Source organism: Bos taurus, chromosome 16 (genome assembly GCF_002263795.3).
Source record: "Bos taurus isolate L1 Dominette 01449 registration number 42190680 breed Hereford chromosome 16, ARS-UCD2.0, whole genome shotgun sequence".
NCBI classification, from domain to species: Eukaryota; Metazoa; Chordata; class Mammalia; order Artiodactyla; family Bovidae; genus Bos; species Bos taurus.
Window position 1 is genome coordinate 47,034,163 of NC_037343.1, and position 17,457 is coordinate 47,051,619.

A 17,457-nucleotide genomic window follows, 5' to 3' on the forward strand; every position below is an offset into this window, starting at 1 on the left:
TCCTGGGAAGGGATGGACATGGGGGTCCCTGGCATCCCTTCCGAGAGGCTTGTTCTGTGGGTTTGGGGCGGGCTGGGGAAATGGCCTGTTTGCCAGGTGTCAGATGAGTTCTCACACAGGTGGGAGAGCTGTACTTTGCTGCTGTGGGTGGTGACAGGTGGCCAGTGGGAAGGGTGCAGACACACCAGGGCTTGAACTTTCACCTGTGAGCCCGACGTCTCCAGGCCCGCAGGAGGGTGCTGTGAGGACCAGCCGCCAAAGTGAAGCCCAGAGCTGGCACGGGATGCACAGACCCTCGGGAGCTGCCCAGCCAGCCCAGGGGTACCTGTGCCAGCATGCCCAGTGTCCTCAAAAAGCCGGCTGGTTTCTTGATTCTGATAGAAAGTTGTAAAAGTACTGGGTGCTGTGATTGGCAGTGAAGATCAAACATAGGACTATCTTTAGTGTCATTTGGTTGATGTGGATTGAAAAGGAAGCTTATTCCATGATATATGAAGGACTGTTACAACTCAACAGCAAAAAATAAACAACCCATTTTAAAAATGGGCAGAGGAACTGAATAGACATTTTTCCAGTGAAGACGTGCAGATGGCCAGCAGGCGTGTGAAGAGATGCTCACCATCAGTAATCGTCAGGGAAATGCAGATCAGAACCATGAGATGGCAGCTCACGCCTGCCTGAATGGCTGTCATCAAAAAGACAACAGATAGGAAGTCCTATGTGGAGATAAAGGGATCCTTGCACACTGCTGGTAGGAGTGTAAACTGGTGCAGCCCCTGTGGAAAAGAGCACAGAGGTTAAAACTGATGGGCTTCCCAAGTGGTGCTAGTGGTAAAGAACCCGTCTGCCAGTGCAGGAGACGTAAGAGATGTGGGTTTGATCCGTGGGTTGGGAAGATCCTCTGGAGAAGGGAATGGCAACTCCAACATGCTTGCCTGGAGAATCCCATGGACAGAAGAGCTTGGTGGGCTACAGTCTATGGGGTCTCAAAGAGTCAGACACGACTGAAGCAACTTAGCACGCACACACATATGATCCAGTTATTCCACTTCTGAGTGTTTATCCCAAGAAAATGAAAAAACTAATTGGAAGTGGTATTTGCACCCCCTTGTTCATGGCAGCATTATTTCCAATAGCTGAGACCTAAGACAACCTAAGTGTCCACTGATGGATGAATAGGTAAAGAAATTGTGGGGAATTCTGTGGAAGTCCAGTGGTTAAGACTCTGCAATTTCACTGCTGAGGGCCCGGGTTTGATCCCTAGTCGGGCAACTAAGATCCTGAAAGCTGCACAGCCCAACTGAAACAAAAAGAAAGAAGTTGTGGTGTGTATATATGTACACTGTGGAATGTTATACATAAAGAAAGATGGGATCTTGCCATTTGCAACAACATGGATGGACCAGGAGGGTGTTAGCTAAGTGACATAAGTCAGATGGAGGAAGACAGACACCTTGTGATTCACCCAGAGGTGAAATATAAAAAAGAAAGAAAAAATACATGAACAAACCAAACACAAGCATGTAGATACAGAGGACAGAGAACTGGTTACTAGAGAGAGGAAGGGGTGAAGTAGAGGGGGGTCAGGAGCAAGGTGGGTGAAGGAGTCATTGCTCAGTGAAGGATGGAAGCTGTATCCTTGGTGGTGAGCTCACTGTAGGGTGTGCAGAAGTAGAAACAGAACGTTGTACACGTGAAACTCATGCAGTGTTATAAATCAGCACGTGTGTGCACGCTGTCATGCCCAACTCTTCGTGGCCCTGTGGGCTGCAGCCTGCCAGGTGCCTCTGTCCATGGGCTTCTCCAGGCGAGAGTGCTGGAGTTGACTGCCACGTCCTCCAGGGCATCTTCCTGACCTAGGGATTGAACCCATGTCTTTTGCGTCTCCTGCATTGGCAAGTGGATTCTTTACCACTTTACCACCTGGGAAGCCCTATAAACCAATGCTACCTCAATAAAAACTGAACCTACAAAAACTTGATTTTCAGGAGTCCTCTGGCATCCAGTGGTTAAAACTCTTTCCAACACACTTTCTTTTGTATATACATATATGTGTCTATATATATATTTGACTGCACAAGGTCTTGGTTGTGGCGCTCAGGATCTTTAGCTGTGGTATGTGAACTCTTAGTTGCAACATGTGAAATCTAGTTGCCTGACCAGGGATCAAACTCAGGCCCTCTGTGTTGGGAGCTTGGAGTCTTAGCCATAAGACCACCAGGGAAGTCCTAAGACTCCTTGTTTTCATTGCCAAGGGCCTTGAGGAACTAAGATCCCAGAAATTGTACACTGCACGGTGAGGCCAAAAAAACAAAAAACACCTGATTCTCAGTGCCGGGGCCTGGCGAGCACTCGGCCCTATTGAGAAGCACTGTGGGAACACTTGGTGAGGTGTGTGTTTGCTTCTGCCCAGAAAATCATCACCAAAAATGATTTAAATAAAAGAAAGCTCCTCACAGGGTTATTCATAATAAGAAGCAGTTGAGGTTGACCCAAATCTAATAGAAGGATACTCTGTTTGGCCATTAAAAAAATATCCTTGCAGTGGAGTATTGCGAAATGGCAGCTGTAGAAAGTGTTAAGAAAATGAAGGAGGAGGTGAGTCCCTCATTTTCATGAAGCGTGAGCTCCCAAGGGTTCCCCTCATGGCCGGGGACGTAAGCCTTCTTGTTAGTTTTGAGTTTTGAGTCATGAAAATGGGTTGTGTATTTAAAGGATAAAGAACATTTTTTAAAAAGAGATGTGATTGCTAAGAGCTTGTCATAACATGGGCAGGTTATTTTTCTTCCTGTTGAGTGAAAAAAGCAGATCGTGAAAGTGGATATTTAGCATATACACAGCTAGGTGAGATTATATATGACAACCATAGGTGAGTATAAGTGACAATTATGCATGACTACGAGTGTCAACTATATGCCTCAAACTGCAAAACGAGGAGCCAGGCAGACAAGTGAACCAGTAAAGCCCGTATTCTTGGGACAAAAAGCCGGGAAAGAAAGATCCCAAAGTAGAAGGCGTGGTTGTCTCTCGATGGGAGGGGTGAATTTTCCCTGCTCTGTCTACTTTTCTGTACTTCCCAAGTTTTCCATAACGAGTATGTACGCCTTTTTTCACTTTCCGTTATGCGAGTACTACGTGTCCTTTGTAGAAAAGTCAGGAAAGAGAAGTTGCTTGGCATCCCATCACCCAGGATCACCTGTATCAACAGCTTTGCCCTGTTGCCCACAGGCAGTGCTTCACCTCCTGGTTTTGCATTTAGGAGGGTATGCTGACAGTAACTTGCTCTAGTTTATTCTTTATTTAAAAAACCTTTTGTTTCTTTGGTCATGCCACACAGCATGTGAGGTCTTAGTTCCCTGGCCAGGGGATTGAACCCACGCCTCCTGCAGTGGAAGTGTGAAGTCCTAACCCCTGGACTGCCAGGGAAGTCCCATGACTTGCTTTACTGTAACCGTGGGGAAAAATACCCAGGGTCGTTTTAGGCGACCACATCCAGGGTGGGGCCTTGGGACGACTGACCCGCCTCTGGTCTTTGCAGGAGCGCTGCGTGGCTGCACTGGCCCGGGTGGAGCGCACGGACTTCCTGTCGCCCATGTGCATCGGCGAGGTGGCGCACGTCAGCGCGGAGATCACCTACACCTCCAAGCACTCGGTCGAGGTCCAGGTGCACGTGATGTCCGAGAACATCCTCACAGGTGACGTCCGCGTGCAGCGACGGGGGCCGTGGGGCAGGCGCAGCAGCCATGGCTCCTGGCTCATCCTGACACTGCGATGACCTCCCTGCATTCCCACCTCCACCTGTGGGCAGCGACCTCTGCGTCCTCGCTCTGCAGATGGGAAATGGGGGCATGGGGGTAGTTAGGCAATGAGCTGGGTGTGCGGCCCCCCTCCCCTCTGCCTTCCTGGGGTAGGGGCTGGCAGCCAACTGGTCTGGGCAGAGGGATGGCAGCGGGCTAGGAGGGCACCAGCTGCCTTCCAGCCCTGCTAATGTGCACCCAGTGGCCACCCCCCCGTCCCCAGCCCCTCACTGCTCCTTGGAGGACGCTGGCCTGGCCCTTGCTCTGCTCCCCGGGGGCCCCTGCAAGCCAGGCTGGTGCTCACTGGGTGAACCTTTGACTCGGGTTTGATCTGAATATTCTCTTCCTCAGAGTGGTAACCATGGAAACCCTTTTTCCTACCCCCACTGGGCGCTGCAGGAGAGTGTGGCTCCCGTTCAGTCACTGCTTTTTATAACCAAGATGCTCATGAGGCAGGCAGCCTCCTTGGTGCCCTCGCTGCCCTGCTCTTCATCCCAGCCCACCCGGTGTCCCACCCAGAGGAGAGGCCCTGCTGGCTCTAGGAGAGGGAGCTGCCTGGGTCCTTGCCCCTCCTCCAACACCCCACCCTCAGCCGTGGCTGCCTGCGGAGTGCTGTGCTCAGAGATCTTCATGGGGCTCCAGGCTTCTCCCCCACACAGGCCAGGCGCTCAGTTACCCATCTAGAACATTCCCATGACTGCAGCAGGCCCAGCATAGTGAATGGTGCAGCTGAGGCAGAACCTGGGGCTGGGGGGGTGGTCAGCTGGCTTGTGCCCCATGTCCTGATCTGTGGCCTGAGCTCTGTGTTCAGGGCAGCTCCAGCGTCAAGAGACCTTGGATGCTGGTCTCAGGCTGTGGCACAGAAAGGGGTCCTCTGGTCCTGACTTCCCACATGGGCTAGCAGCCCACCATCCCGGAGAAGGCCCCTCCCATCTCCCCACCACCTGCCTCCTCCATGCCCACCCCCACCACAGTGACCCAGTGCTGCTCTCCTGGCCCGAGCTGGGAGTAGAGTCTCCCCGCTCAGGACCCAAGGGAGGAAATGGCTGGCTGCACTCTCTGCTTCTCTTGAAATTACACTTAGTCGATAGTGTTTTCAGCAGTGCTGGTTTTTTCATTGCAATTTTCTGGTGTCTCAAAACAGGGTAGGGGCCTGCTTTACAGATTCCTGTCATCCAGGCCCCCTTTCTGCACATCAGAGGCTTTGGGCAGGGAGGAAGCCCGTGAACAGAATGGCATCACACTGAGTGGGGACGAGAGGCAGGGGACAGGGGGCCTCTTGGGCTTTCAGACTGGAGCTCACCTCTGCCAAGTGGCAGGGATCCTGGGATCTTGGCTCCTCCCACCAGAGGTGGTTCTCAAGGGGACACACTTGGTTGTCATAATCAGGGGGATGCTGCCGACTGCCTGGTGACCAGCCTGGGTGTCTGCAGAGGGAGGCTGAGGAGGCTGGCGCTGGACTGCTGATGTCTGAGGGGAGTGGGCATGTCCCCTGCCCCTGCAGCTTCCATTGGCTCATGATGGACAGGGACTCAGTCACTGATGAAGGAAGGAAGGAGTGGAGGAGTCGCTCCTGTGCTGAGAGGAAGCCAGCAGGGGGCGCTGTCTAGAACTACAGCGCTTTCTTCTTTCTTTGCAGGACCCTCCCTCTGTGGGCAGGAGTGGGCAGTGCTCACCCAGTGCCCCGTGCTAGTGACATGAAACCCCCTGCTTCGTGATCAGGATGCTCTCCATGCGCCCCCCGGCCTCCCCCCCCACCCCCCCGCCACACACACACAGAATCCCCAGCTGCCCTGGCCCTGAAGGGTGGGCACACAGTCTAAGCTGCCCCGAGGATAGAAGTGGCTGTGCTCTGCACTCCCTCCTGGAACAGCGGGCAGGCTGCGGGCATGTGACGGGGACAGAGGCCCAGTGGAGGAGGGGCTGGCCAGCACTGCCCAGCTTTTTGACACGGGGGAGGGCCGAGGCCGCGGGAGAAACCGGAGGCCGAATCATGGGGTGGATGTGAACGCTTGGAGCCCTGGGGCTGCGTCTTCTCTCCAGGGCTTGGTCGCCTTGCCCACGAGCCCCTGCTGCAGGTCCGGGCACCCTCCTCCCACCTTGATCTCACATCCAGGTCCCCCTCTGGGTCTTGGCACTATGTCAATATCTCTGTCGTCCTCTGTCCGTCTTTCCATGTTTGGGTCTGTGTGAGTCTCTCTTATCCTGGGACCCTGTGTCTCAAGATCTTCCTGCCTTGATGCATCTCTGCCTGCGTGTCCGCTGGGATGTGAGGGCAGGCCGTGTGGCTGCCTGGTCCAGAACAGGGCTGCCCAGAGGGGCTTCGAACACGGCCAGGTGGGGAGACCAGGCTGCGCAGACAAACAGGCGACGAGGCTGAGCCAGGAGGCTGCTCGTGTGCCGTCTCTGTATTTCACAGCCCCTGGAGGCAGGGCCCCCATTCTGCGCGTCCCCCTCACTCGGGGCCGTGCCGCCTTCAAGAGGCAGCCTGGCGAGCACGCGCCCAGGCAGACAACCAGCAAACCTTTGCTCATTCATCTCCGGCAACTGTCAAAATATTAAGCTCACTGGGATGTGATTGCTGCGAAGCGCTCCAGAAAATGGCTGGGAGCCTCAGAATTTCAGAATAGATGTTTTCAGTGCTGCCGTTGTCTTTTGGTGGTTTTATTGAATGATAGAGAAAGCACAGTTCGAGTGTTTTGCCTCATTTGCTCCGTGATGTTCGTTTGGGTTTGGAGGAGGGCCACTCCGCGTTTCCGTGGAAACGGGCCATCAGGCTGGCTCTAGCTGAATCGGACAGGAAATCTTTACTCCCCAGAGCAGGTTGTCAGAATCACTCTCCATCACAGAGCAGTGAAGATATTTTTCCATGTTGTTTGCCTGTGATCCTGGTGGTGCTGTGGAAACGTCCTGGTGGGCCTCGCCCTCTTTCTTACTGACCTGCTGGGGCTCGGCCTGGACCTTTGGTCTAGTTTAAGGGAAAAAATGGAGGCCCCAGGATCGCCTTGAGGGGTCAGGTCAGAGGAACTGGTAGGAGGCATTTAGGGCCAGGCCCCCAGGCTGCTTCCTCTATTCTACTTACTCTCTGTCCTGAAGTTCTCCTGTTCTCTGCTACATGCAATCTTCCACGTCAAAGAGGCAACTTTTAACAGGCATCCTCACAAACATTAATACTTTTCTGAAATTATGGGGTCTGGGAGGCATTGAGCTTCTGTATGAACCTAGGCAAGCCCCTTGACTTCTCTGGGCTTCAGTGTCCTCCTGCACAAGTGAGAGGTGTGGACCCAGGGATCTCTGGGCTCTTTTGGCCCGTGATGTTCAGCCCGGACAGCCCTCCCGCCCTGGGAGCCCCACTCTGCCCTGAGGCCAGGCTTGGTGCCCAGAGAGGGTTCTGTTTCTTGCTGTTCACCCCAGAGCCGAAGCCAGCAGCTCACAGCGCTCTCTCAGCCCCGACGTGGGAGCATCTGGAGTGAGGCTGAGTCCCCCCAACTGTGCCTGGTGTGGCGCCCCCCCACTGGGAAGGGGGACCTGGTGGGGGGTGGGCTGTACTCTGGCTGTGCCCTTGGCCCCGCCTCCACGACCTTCAGCCTCACATCCGTGAGCTGCTTCCTGCCCACCCAGAGCTCTTCTCAGTGGCCTTTGCGCCAGTGGATGGGTCCTTCAGAGGATGTTCCTGTTCTGTGTGTCGTGATGTCCAGTTCCTCAGCGGGGCCTTCTTCCATGAGATCTGTCAGCTGGGATCTCTCCGTGGAGATGGGGCCCAGCCTGGCTTTGTTCTGCTTTTCCCTGGGAGGAGGCTGAGGCCAATCTGCCCGCCCCACCCCAGCCTAGCCCTTCCCTCTCCCTCCCTCTGGAGGCTCCTTGGAGGCCTGCCTGGAGTTGGCGCCCTCCAGATGTGGGCCTTCTGAGTTAGAAAGTCCTAGAAAGCCGGCAGGCCCCCCAGCTTAGACCAGAAGATCTGAAGTCTTCCCAGCAGCCTCATTGTGGGGCCACATGCTGGGGCGGGGGTTCCCCAGCTGGGGCCCACGCTTCCCCCTAGTCTTTGCCCACACTTGCACCTCGAGGCTGAAGGAGGCCTGGGGGTGGGGGCCAGAGGTGGCTTTGGCCCTGCCTGCCGCCCTGCCGGCTCCCAGGACATTCCTCACATGTCTTTCTTCTTTGAAGGTACCAAAAAGCTGACCAATAAGGCCACCCTGTGGTACGTGCCCCTGTCGCTGAAGAATGTGGACAAGGTCCTGGAGGTGCCTCCGGTTGTGGTAAGGAGACCCTGCCCACTTTTCTCAGGCAGGGGGCAGGGAGGACCAAGTCTTAGGAGATTTAGAGGCATAGGGGGAGGGACAACCCTTCATGCAGAGAAGGCCAGAGCGGCTGGCCTGGGCCCTGCAGATACCAGACCCCCTTGGAGGGCCCTGGTCAGAGGCAAGATGGGCAACAGGACTGTGCAGGTGGCCAGTCTAGGGGAGACCACAGTCCTGGGGAGACAGGCTGAGACATTTCTGTTTCAGCCCCACTCTCTCTCCCGCCATGTCCACTTCCTTCCTTGGTTTCTCTCGTTTGGGTTTTTCTCTGGACAGACACGTCTGTGCATGAAGAGATTTCGTCTTGTTCATGCCCCACTGCAGGCAGGCTCGGCAGGCAGGCGTTCCGAGGGGGAGATTAGGCTGATAGAGGGGTTTAACTCCTCCCCTCACAGCGTCCCACCTCTCCTCCTGTGGTTCCCCTACCTCTGGATGTTCCAAGGACATCTGTGACCTGCTCTCCCTGGAGGCCGGGTGCTCTGCTCTCACCCCTGCAAGGAGCAGTTCTCAGAGAGGCCTGGGCCTGGCTTAGACGTGTCTGCCCCTACAGGGAGCATTTTTCTGTGGCCGAGATGTCCAGAGAAGAAACTTCTAAGAAACAGTAAAGTGGGGACCCAGGCAGTTAGGGACTGTATCGCACTCACGGAGGAGCACTCCCTAGTCTCCTCCTTGCCCCCCTACCACAGGCCCTTCCCACTCTCTGTCGTGTCCCCCGACCACCCGTAGGCCTTGGGCAATGGGGGCTTGCTCCCTGTCATCTTGCCGGGGGGGACGGGCTCCCAGCCCATAGCTCATGTCTGACCAGCACGCTGCCTGCCCAGTCAAGGCCCTGGGGAGTTGGGGGAGGGCCACTCAGCTTCTGTGCTCCAGCTGCCCTTAAGTCTAGACTTTTAAACAGCATTCCTGGTGACAGGCGTTCTCTCCACATGGACCGGGAAGGGTGATCAGACCTTGGTCTGCATCTGGTTGGTAGTCCTGGGTTTGGTACCGTGAGGGCAGGGTGGTGGTGGTGTCTGCAGCTCCGGGCTGCCTGTCCCTCCACATGTGAGGAGAGGGCAGGTTCTCGGGGCCAGATTCCCACATGTCCCATCAGTTTGAGTTTCCCGGGAGCCCCTGTGACACAGCCTAGGGGCTTGAACTGCAGTTCATTCTCCCAGTTCTGAGGCCAGAAGTACAGAATCACAGTGCCAGCTGGGCTGCGCTCCTGCCGGAAGCTCTGAGCCAGGGGTGATCCTTCCCATGTCGTGTAGTTCAGGCATTCCAGACGTTCTTTGACCTGTGATCACATCCCTCCAGGCTCTGCCTATGCGGTCACCTGGCTGCCTTTCCGTTTGTGTGTGTGTGTGTGTGCACACGAGTGCACGTGTCTTAACTAATTATTCCTGCACAGACCCTAGTTCCCAGATAGGTCACATGCTGAGTCCCAGGTGGACAGGAATTCTGACAGGCTGCTGTTGAAGCCAGAACACTGGCCTTCAGTCCAGCCCACTCTCTCTCTCTCCGTCTCTTCCTCCCTCCCTGTCTGCACCACCTACACCCCCCTCCGACCCTTGCCCACCACGTTCTTCCTGGAGCTGCTCTCTCTGCTGCTGACCATTTTGTCATTTTCAAGCAGCACTGACTGAGGGGTTTTAAGACCCAAGAAGCAGGTGTGAGTCTGAGGCTCAGTGACTGTCTCTTTAGAAAGTACAAGTGTGCTTATCCTCGATTTCATCTTTCCCACTAAGTGCTTGATGTTAAATTAGCCACGTCTCATGTAAACACTCAAACACTATTATTTAACTTTTAATTTTCAGATGCTACACAGTTTTAGAAGTCTCCAGCAGGCCTTATCTCTGGCTTCAGTAGCCACGTGATACGTCTTCAGGGGTTGCTGCTGAAGGAAGATTCCTGGGCCAGGCACATCAGCTTTTGCTTCCTTCTGGCTCCTGGAGGCAGGGAGTGGGGTGGGCCTGGGTGCTGAGAGCTGGTGGGTTTTTAGCCAGCAGGGGAGGGGCAAGCAACATCGGGCTCTGCTGGCTCCTGTCCCCCTCCCCACGGGGACAGGGCAGCTCTGCATGTCACCCCTCTCGTCCCCCGCTTTCCCTCCCACATCCTGGCGTGGGCCCCCTGTTTCTCTCCCATTCCCTTTGTTAAGCCGGGTTTGATGAGACATAAATATCAGCCCTGCCCATGTTGCAGGGGATGTTGGAAGTGTTCCACTGGGTACAGAGAGAGCTCCAGATGGGAGAAGCTGTGTGGCTTACAGCTGCAGCCATTGCTAATATTTATCTGCGTTTTCTTCCCCCCAACATGTGCTAGGCCCATGTACAAGCCTTCGCTTGACTCACATATAGGTCTGCTGTTTTCCGGGGCACAGCCCATCTGAGTCCTGGAGAGCCTGGCTCTGACTCCCAGGAGCATGGACACTCAGGTGCTGGGAGCTTGGCCGTCAGGCTTCCTAGGTCCTGCTAGCCTCCTCTAGCCGACCCCACACTGATAGTGGTTATTTAGTGAGTACATACGTCACTCTGCCTCTGTGTGTGTATCTTACGTGTCTCACACATGCAGGTATGTTACGTTGATCATACATACATCCCACACATACATATACATAGACGTCTCACAGAGCATACATCGCACACATGCACACACACTGCTGTCACACGTACATGTGTGTGTGTGGATCGACCACATGAGTGCCTCTTCCTGGGGAAGCCCAGCTGTCCCCTGTGGTGTCACTCAGCGAGGACTTCATCACTATGCTCCACCTCGTCCCCCAGGGACCAGGGACCTTGGTGACCATGTGATGAATCAAGAGACCTTTGGTGGCTTGGGGACAGCTGTGGCCCCCGAGAGGCTGGGGGAGCACTGGAGAGTGGACTCTGGTTTTTACTGGTGTGTCAATGTGAGCTTGAGTCAAAAGGCTCACTCACTGTTGCCTGGGTTGTTTGGGCAGTCTTCTGCTTCGAGTCAGCTGAGTCTGATGAGCCCTTGGGGATGAATGGGTGTCAGCCCATCGAGAGCATGCTCTCATGACATGTCCCCAGATTTTAAGTCAGCAGGAGGCGTTGGTTTGTGAAGAGGCTACGTTTTCTTGGTCCTAGTGGCTGGTGTCCGAGCCGGGGCCCCTGTTAGCCCCACGTGAGTGCAGAGGTCTCATGATCCTGCTGGACATGAGGATTTATTAGCCTGGGGAGGTTGGCTCTTTTTTAAAAAATCTCTTTAAAGGCATTTCTTGAGGACACGTAAGTCGTCCCTCAGCTTTCCTAGAAAGGCACAGCACAGTCTCTGCTCTTGGAGGCCTTGCTCTGTGTGGTGGGACGTGAGGGATCATCTGTTTATGGAGGGAGAGGCTAGGGGCTCCATGACGCTCTCCACACCCACCATGCTTTGTTTCTTTGGGACATACCACCCGACTCCCTTCAAAGCCTCCTTCAGAGACGGACTCTCAAGCCCAAGATGATGGTAATGAAGCCATTGAATGTGTTCAGACTTGGGTGGTTTTGCAGCTGAGCCACTTGCAAGAAAAGCAAGATATTTAAAACCAGCTTTTGAAAGAAGGTCTGAAATTGCAGGGTCAGAGAGGAGCACGCAGGGCCCGGAGCCCAGCTGCTTCTCCACCGGCTGAGCGGGAGATGCAAGTGAAATGGATGGAAGGGCAGAGGTCAGAGCCCGTCAGGAGAGTGGCCAGGCAGGGGTCAGCGGGGAGGCCCTGAGGACCCCAGACCTCCTCAGTGGATCCCGGGACAGAGGGTGTTGCCTGCACTGGGCCCTAGCGCAATGGGCACCAGAGGACGCAACATTCTCCATTATGCCATGTTTATTTTCACGTTTATATTTACCTTCTTGGATCAGAATACCCATGATCCATCAGGGGAGCTTTGGTGGGTGTTCCTTATACACCAGCAGCCTGCTCGAATGGCTGGGAGTCAACGGAGTGAGGCTGCCCAGTGTCTAGGGCACACGGGGACCTGCCTGCTCCTCTCCTGGTCTTGGGGGCAGCCTTTCTGGGGCTCCCCAACTCTCTAGTTCTGTGTTTAGGAAGGACTGGGGCAGCTATATATAACATGGAAAGTGGCTGAGATTATCAGTGTGATGTTTTAATGGTGAAAAACTGGGAGCAGACTAAGTGTCCAGATATTATGGATCCATCACATAAATTATGGCAGGATGATACATGAGAGGAGGGAAGGCTATGACTTTTGAGCTTCATGTACAGCACAGCAGAACCTTTTATACACATGGGCAGAAAAGCAGTTCCAGGGAGGACGTCACTCAAACATCTGACCCAGACTCTCTTGCTCAGGGAGGTCTCCGTGGTATTTCCCCCTCCTCTGTGTCTTCATTATTTATATTGAGTGTGTATTGTCCGAGAAAGAAGAGATAGTTCCAGTTGCAGGAAGGCGGGGCACATGGGAGGCGACTTAGGGACCAGGCCTGACCTTCTCCCGTTCTCCCACCCTGCCCTGCCCCGCAGTACTCCCGGCAGGAGCAGGAGGAGGAGGGCCGGAAGCGCTACGAGGCCCAGAAGCTGGAGCGCATGGAGACCAAGTGGCGCAACGGGGACATTATCCAGCCTGTCCTGAACCCAGGTAGGAGTTGGGCTGCAGTCTGGGGGCCAGGGCGGCGAGGCCTGCTCATGAGCATTGTCTTGCTGGGGCCAGTGCGTCCCCAGGTGTTGTCTTGTAGGGCACCGTCCCTTTGACCCTGCATCTTGCAAGCCCTGTCCAAGTGGCGTAGCTGACCATGGGGTTAGGGGACAACCCTTAAGGCCTTGGTGTATCTGCTGCCATGGAGTGCTGACTGGGAGGCCCCCCAAGGGGAGGGGCCCCGCTGCCTGAGCAGAGGGATGCACACCTAGCCACGAAGAGTTTGTCCCTCTAGTTTACCTGGAGTGCGTTTTTGATGGGATTTCCAGCTCATAAAAAAGTCAGAACTTCCTTGGTGACACAGTGAATAGGAATCCACCTGCCACAAGTTGAATTCCTGATCTGAGAAGATCCCACATACCGCGGAGCAACTAAAAGCCTGTGAGCCATAACTTGAGCCTGTGCTCTAAAGCCCAGGAGTCACAACTACTGAAACCCCCTGAGCACCCTAGAGTCTATGCACTGCAATTACTGAGCCCGTGCACCTACAGCCTGTGCTCTGCAAGAGAAGCCACTGTAATGAGAAGCGTGCACACCACAACTGGAGAAAAGCAGACACAGAAAGCAAGGAAGACCCAACACAGCCAAGGAAAAAACCACAGGATGGCAGCAGCATTTCCCACGTTGTTCTTCCCGGGCCCACTGCCCAGACGTGGGTTCAGTAGACGGACTCTGAGCACCCAGACTGCTTGGGGCGCAGAAAACTCTGCCAGGCTCGGCTCCTCCCGGCTGCTTCCTCCAGTCTTCCTCCTAGTGCCTGGAGGGCTGCGGCTGTAACAAAACCTCCGTCCACAGTCCCGATAGGTAAGGGAGGCTGTCTCCCGAGTCCCTGATGGAACAGATTCAGGGCTGGGCCTCGGGGCCTTGGCCTGGTGTCGCACGTCACCCTCCTCTGCGCACACCTGACGGCATCTTCCTGCTGGAGCATGGGCTGTGTGTCCTGTCTCCGTCTTGGCCGGGCTCCTGGGGTGAGCATCTGTGTCCCATGCTGGATCCCAGAGCAGCACCTCATGGGCCCTGCGTGCGGCTGGTGTGGCTCCTGATCCGGCCCTTGCCTGCTGTCTGAGGACCGGCCCCAGGTCACCCCTTCCTCACTCGATGCTGCTGCTCCTGAGCCCTGGGCTCTGCCCCTCTCCCACTAATGAGTGCAGTGAGCTCCAGGGCCTGGGCTGGAGAGATTGAGGCCCTCGTGATGACTCCAGTGTGTCCAGGCTCTGGGCACGTGCCACAGGCGGTCAGTGACCTCAGTCCCAGGCTCTGCTTTCAGGAGGGTGGGTGAGCAGACAGGTCATGAGAGGCACAGAGGGACATGGGGGAGATGCGATGTCTAAAGAAAGACACAGACTTGGTGTTGGGGGAGTTCCTGGGAGAGAGGCTGGAGCAGGTTGAATGGCAACTCCCTCCCCCCAGAACACAGATCACACCAAGTCCCTGGGCCCTGTGACCGCACCCTGATTCGCGGAGGGGGGCCTCTGCAGATGGAATCAAGTTAAGGATCTTGAGGTGCCCCAAATCCAGTGACCAGTGTCCTTCTCAGAGACAGAAAGGGAGCAGCAGCGTCAGCCCGAAAGCAGCAAAGAGAGGGGCTGGGAAGAGGAGCTGGCTGGCCTCTGAGGGCTGAATCCACCCCTCCTGGGGCGATTGCTGGCCAGTGCTGGGACAGAAGTTGGGGCTGAAGGCAGTCTCGGGCTTTGAGGGCCATGGGGTTAATCCTGGCTTACTCCTTTGACTGACTGTCTGGGAAACTAAAATTACTCAGGGTTTTCAATCAGTTTAAACTCCTTCGCTCATGAGATTATTTTCTGTTTGCCATTCTCTGATTGTAAATCTGATACATAGTATTTTTTAGGATCTCATACTCTCCAGTGATATTACTGTAAGATGGCATTCTGAATCTCAAGCTTTTGTGATAGATTTTTATAAGCTCTTTAGTTTTTCCTTTTCTGGCCCTAATAAAAATGCATCTTTCTCAGCAATAGGGACTGACTTTTAACCACTTCTTAAAGAAGTCACATATCTCTGCAGGGTTTTTGAGCACTGCCATGTGCGCTTGGCACTGGGGTCTCCTAACACTTGTGCCCCTCCCTGTGGGAGGACCCCCGCCCCGCCTTGGGGAGGCAGGCTTGACCCTGGACTTGCCACCCCACCACGCGCAAGTCCCTCTGGATCTGCAGCTCTCCGTTACTTTTGCAGTCAGAATCAGATTTCATCTCTGTGGCTGTTGCCTAGCAACCCCTGCGAGGGCCAAGTTCATCTTTCAGGTGTCTTTTCAGAGAGTCTGGGAGTTTTTTAGAAGGCCAGTTTTTCTTACTGTGTTTTCTCCATCTGACAAGACAAAATACAGTTACCTTGAACTCTTCAGTTCATGACCGTTAGTTGTCCAGCCTTAACTGTGTAGGGACTGTCTAGTCCTGTAACCCACCGTCCATTCTGGGGGCTCTCGGGTTTATGACGGAATTAGCTCTGCCTCTTCCCTGGCCTTTGGGTTTGAAGCAGTATCACCTTGAAGTCTGATCCCACACTCCCCAGTGTGCCCATTGCTAGGGCAGCCGGGGTCTTTTTTTATTTGTTTGTTTTTTGGTTGTGCTGAGTCTTTGTTGCTGTGCATGGGCTTTCTCTAGCTGAGGTGAGCAGGGGCTACTCTTCCTTGCGGTGCTTGGGCTCCTCACTGCATGGCTTCTCTTGTGAAGCATGGACTCTAGGGTGCCTAGGCTCAGTAGTTGCCACGCGCAGGCTCAGTAGTTGTGGCTCTTGGGCTTAGTTGTTCCGTGGCATGTAGAATCTTCCTGGACCAGGGATCGAACCCATGTCCCCTGCATTGGCAGGTGGATTCTTATCCACCGAACCACCAGGGAAGTTCAACAGCTGGGGTCTTGATGAGTCAGACCATCCCCTCATTCTTGGGCTGGGCCTGGACCCTGCCTCCCTGAGGTCAGCCAGTACCTGACCACTCCTGCTGGCCAGTCCATTCTGAGCCACCCACAAGAGGGCTTGGTGCTTGCCCACTGGGGGCTGGCCCTGGATGGGAGAGCCTTCTTCCTGGGGTCTGGCCAGGCCCTGTCACCCCACCTCCCAGCACCACTTGTCCTGGGGAGGAGGAGGGAGCAGAATAAGGAACCTCTGGGCTTGGACCCCAGCTCTGCTCTGTGGGGACTTAGCCTGTCTGTGCCTCAGGTTCCTACTGTGGGCATGAAGGAGGGGGGCGGGGGGGTCTGTGCTGATCTCTGGCTGCCCTGGGGACCTCAATCAGTTTCCAGACATCATTCTGAAATTGCAGGTTCAAAGATGAGGCGCATTAGTCAAGGCCATGGTAGCTGCTTACACTCACTAGTGTGTAATGCTAGAGGTTTATTCCCTGTAAAGTCCTAATCCGGGGAATCTCCTCCAGGAGGTGGGGACCTTGGCCTCATAGCTCCACCTCTGTGTCAGGTAGCTCCTGGCGCCTTGGGAGGGGAAGGAGCAGGGAGGCTCTCTGTCAGGGGCTCGATGGGTTGGCCCTGGGTCGGGACACTTCTGCTCACTCTCCTGTGGGGGCTGGAAAGTGTGGTCCAGGCGGGAAGCAGGCGAGGAGACAGGCCTGCCTGGTTCTCCCTCCTGGCCCCGTGTGTGCACGCCACCCTCAAGGACAGCGACCACCATTGTGTCCAGCCCCACGTCTGTTTGTTAGGGCAGCACTGGTCACAATCACAGGTGACCCCTGTATGTCTGTGCCTCGCCCTCGAGCTTTGAAGACCCATCTCAGGTTTCTCTCTGGTTCCCCTAAGAGACAGGGTGTAAAGAACAGGGGAAGGGCCACTGAGGATGACCAGGGACAGGAGGTGACTGTGGACCCCCCTGGCACAGTCCCAGCCTCCAGAGCCCCCTGAATCCCCAGAGTTACAGCTCATGGCCCAGGGAAGGAGCGCTTGAGGGTGTGTGTGCATTTTTCTTTCCCATCAGAAGTTTGGTGTTTTCACTTGTTAAAAGCACATCAATGCGGGTTCCAAGAACACTGAATTAGTAGACACGGCTTAATTGATATTTTAAACATTACTATAGAAAACTGGGGGACATCTCTTTGACTCGGTGGTTATAGTTATTTCAAATGGCTTGTCATTTGAATAAGTAGATAGTTGACATGACAAAGATTTTTGTGTGCTATTTCCATTGTTAGAAATTTAAAAAAAAATCTTTTGTCATTGTCCACCCGCAGACCTCTTAACTGGTCAGAGCAGTTCCTGAGAGCGGGCCAAATTTGAGGCTTTTCATTTCCATTCATGCTGTAAAATAGCTGCTTTGATGTTTTTTATGAGCAGGACACAAAGCGGAGAAAGCACCACAGGGTACTACGTGGCTCTCGGTGCCTTTTTGTTCTTTGCAGAGAGAGGCCCAAGGGAGACAGTCCTTGAAGATCGGGTGTGTTGTGGGCTGCTAGTGCTGCCCTGGAGTGGTTCTCTGATGGCTGTGTTGGCAGAGGGACTTAGCTGGTATCCTCTGTGGTCCTCAGGCTGTGCCCCTCCACCCAGTCACCCCAGGCCACAGTAGGCGTGGCCATGGGTGCACCTGACCAGCAGGGGCCATGATCTCCTCCTGAGCAGAAAGAGGGTTTTGGGTGCTCTTCTCCACTTGGAATGAAGTTAGGAACGGGGCAGGGCAGCGTCTTGGGCACCTTCTCAGGGCCTCCCTTCTCATCCAGTATAGTGTGTCCAGCGATGTTTCCTTGAGACCCAGTGTGGTTCCCCAATGATCTGG

The 17,457-nt window shown here is 54.8% G+C and overlaps 1 protein-coding gene across 5 annotated transcripts in view; it reads left to right on the top strand.

Annotated features, from left to right (window-relative positions):
• Positions 1 to 17,457, top strand: part of ACOT7 (acyl-CoA thioesterase 7) — a 108,276-nt gene that overhangs the window by 55,418 nt on the left and 35,401 nt on the right. For all 5 annotated transcript variants that reach the window (XM_059875369.1, NM_001075682.2, XM_005217082.4 and 2 more), the window contains 3 exon segments: positions 3,539 to 3,695; positions 7,962 to 8,053; positions 12,555 to 12,669. In XM_059875369.1, coding sequence (XP_059731352.1) covers positions 3,539 to 3,695; positions 7,962 to 8,053; positions 12,555 to 12,669 — 364 coding nt within the window.